Here is a 2,937-nt window from a genome sequence, read left to right on the forward strand (position 1 = left end):
CTTTTAAAAAAATTGTGCAACTTTTTTTAAAAATAGAATTGATCGTATCACATTTGGAACGATTGAAATTGTGGCCAATATATATTTTTATTTATTGGTTATTCAGAGGCTGATTAAATCTAGTATCTTTTGAAGCCGAGTAACATTTGCTCAATGCAGAATTTTATTTTTTTTGACAATGATACAATAAAAAATTAAAACAAATTAGTATGATCACTGTTCATGCTCAACACGGAGTTGAGTATGCCAAAATAATAATTAAAAATTCAGGTAACGGTTAATAACCGAAAGCGGTTAAATAATTTGACTAAATTTTTATTTAACAGACTCTTAATTATTAACACTATAAGTGAAGTTGACTACACCCGAGTTCTACCGAAATAATAATATATACTAAGATAATTACTTAATAATATAATGAGTTATGCTACTTGTACACTAAAATCAGCTACTAAAATCAACCACCAGTATAAAATACATGCTAGAATATAAATACACATTGAAAATAAATTAAACCACACATATATTTATACACAAATACATTTGTGGCTGATTTTAGTGGCTGATCTTAGTGTATAAATAGCATTTCTCTAATAGGATTTCTTACGACAACCTATCTCATTACTTGCACCTTTGATATTAAATGTTCGAGTGAATAACTTGTTGATCCACTTTAATATATATACTTATCAGGATTTAATAGCCGGTGGAACGGAGAGCACTACAGTTACTATAGAATGGGCAATCTCGGAGATATTGAACAAGCCAGAGATTTTCAAGAAAGCAACAGAAGAGCTAGACAGAGTAATAGGAAGAGAGCGATGGGTTGAAGAGAAAGACATTGTTAATTTACCTTACATTAACGCCATCGTTAAGGAGGCAATGAGGCTACACCCTGTGGCACCAATGTTGGCGCCACGGCAAGCCCGCGAAGATATTAAGATCGACGAATACGATATCCCGAAAGGGACACAAGTGCTAATCCATATTTGGACCGTTGGCCGAGACCCCAAGATATGGGACAACCCAACTGAGTTTCAACCGGAGCGATTTCTTGGTAAGAATATTGATGTGAGAGGCCATGACTACGAGTTGTTGCCGTTTGGTGCTGGTAGAAGAATGTGCCCGGGTCATCCTCTTGGACTCAAGGTGATTCAATCAAGTTTGGCTAATTTGTTGCATGGCTTTAATTGGAGACTACCTGACAATATGAAGAAAGAAGACTTGAATATGGAGGAAATTTTTGGGCTTTCAACCCCAAAGAAATATCCTCTTGAAGTGGTCATTGAGGCTAGACTTCCTAGCCATCTTTATTCCATCTGAGTACTAGGGTTAAGTGTTTTGGAATAATTGTGAGCTTTGTGTGTCTTTATGAAGTTTAATTTCATGATGTCCCCCTCCAAAGAAAAATAGAACTGCTTTTGAGTTTTGACCATATTGTTAGTATGAATGTTTAGTATGATGTAACCTTTATCTAAATTCTATGCCTTAATTCAAAGGTAAATACGCTAACGCACACTATGGATTTTCTGTTAGAATTTTTATTCTAATTGTGGTCCAATTTGTTAATATAGAAATTAGTTTAGGTGGTGTTGTAATTATTCATTATTATATTAATAATTGGTCTGTTTTTTTATGGAAAGAACACGACTATTCATCATAAACTTTATAAAATTTGGGTTCCAATTCTGATCATAAGAACAAAAAAAATACACCTTAATTTCATCTGACTCTCTGTGATTCAAGAATTGGAAGTTTTAAATTAAATCAAAAAATTTATTGGCAATGATTGGAGATACAGTAAGGTTTTATAAAGAAATCTAACATGTGGTATCAGAGCAAAATTGTCTCTGTCTTGCCATTTCAAAATTTAATTAATGTACACTATTTTGATAAATTATTTTCAAAAGAAGAATGTATAGTATGGATTTTGAAATAAGTAAAAAAATTATTGAAATTAAAGTTGACGTACCATAAGAAGAGGGAATAATAAATAATATTCCCAGAAGGAATCTTCTAAATTTGTGTGGTAGTTGTTCTTCATAATAGTATAATTTTCTAAGATTCCCATAAGTTTTCTTATTCTTGAATAAAAAAAAATAAAAACAAAAACAAAAAAGAAAAAAAAGAAGAAGAAAGGAAAGACGGTGGAAGAGAGAAGACACAATGAACTTGTTTCAATGGATGAATTTTGTTTGTTATATAATATTAAATACTTTCTACTTTTACGTTGAAGTTGTTGTGTTTCAAAATTTAAATTTTATTATAAAAATTCAAATTTTGGTTGGAGTGAGGTTTGAACTTGGATCTTCTAAATATTGCCAAAATATTTGTCCACTAAATCATCTCCACTTTGATATTATTTATGCAACACAATTTATTTATTTGATGATTATATTTGCATGCAAATAAATTCTTCCGCTACATATCATATTGTGATTAATATATGATTTATTGAGGAGTAGCCACAACATCCTTGATAATAATTATATTTAAAGAGATCACATAAATATTAATATGATATATTTGTAATTGTTGTGAATTATATAATAAACTTACCCACATAAATTTATTATGTTATTCACATATAATTAGATTGAAATAGAAAATATTTCTTACTTCTTAATTAGCCTACAGGTATTAAGAAGCAGTATTTTATTTTCTAGTTTCAATACTTTAGTTAGTATATTGAATATTATATGTGTTAAAATCTTTGTCCACAGGTAGATTTTAATGACTATGATTCATATTTATTTTGATATGACTTGCATTGGCATGTATTATCATATGTTATGGATTTTGATGTGCCTATTTAAAGTTGAATAATGTTAATTATTGCAGCAGTAATGATATCTGAAACTGTATCTGAAGTTCATTTGTTAAGTGGTGACAACTATAAAGAATGGAAAGATAAGATTCTCTTTCACTTAGGGTGTG

At 30.1% G+C, this 2,937-nt stretch overlaps 1 protein-coding gene across 1 annotated transcript in view; it reads left to right on the top strand.

Moving 5' to 3' along the window:
* The window catches only part of LOC107616634 (cytochrome P450 71A1-like), a 3,351-nt gene extending 1,821 nt beyond the window's left edge, over positions 1-1,530 (top strand). The window contains exon 2 of the mRNA XM_016318588.1: positions 694-1,530. Within this exon, the coding sequence (XP_016174074.1) occupies positions 694-1,323 (630 nt within the window). The 3' untranslated portion in view covers positions 1,324-1,530. The remainder of the gene's footprint in view (positions 1-693) is intronic.

The sequence above is a fragment of the Arachis ipaensis genome, chromosome B09 (genome assembly GCF_000816755.2).
Source record: "Arachis ipaensis cultivar K30076 chromosome B09, Araip1.1, whole genome shotgun sequence".
Lineage (NCBI taxonomy): Eukaryota > Viridiplantae > Streptophyta > Magnoliopsida > Fabales > Fabaceae > Arachis > Arachis ipaensis.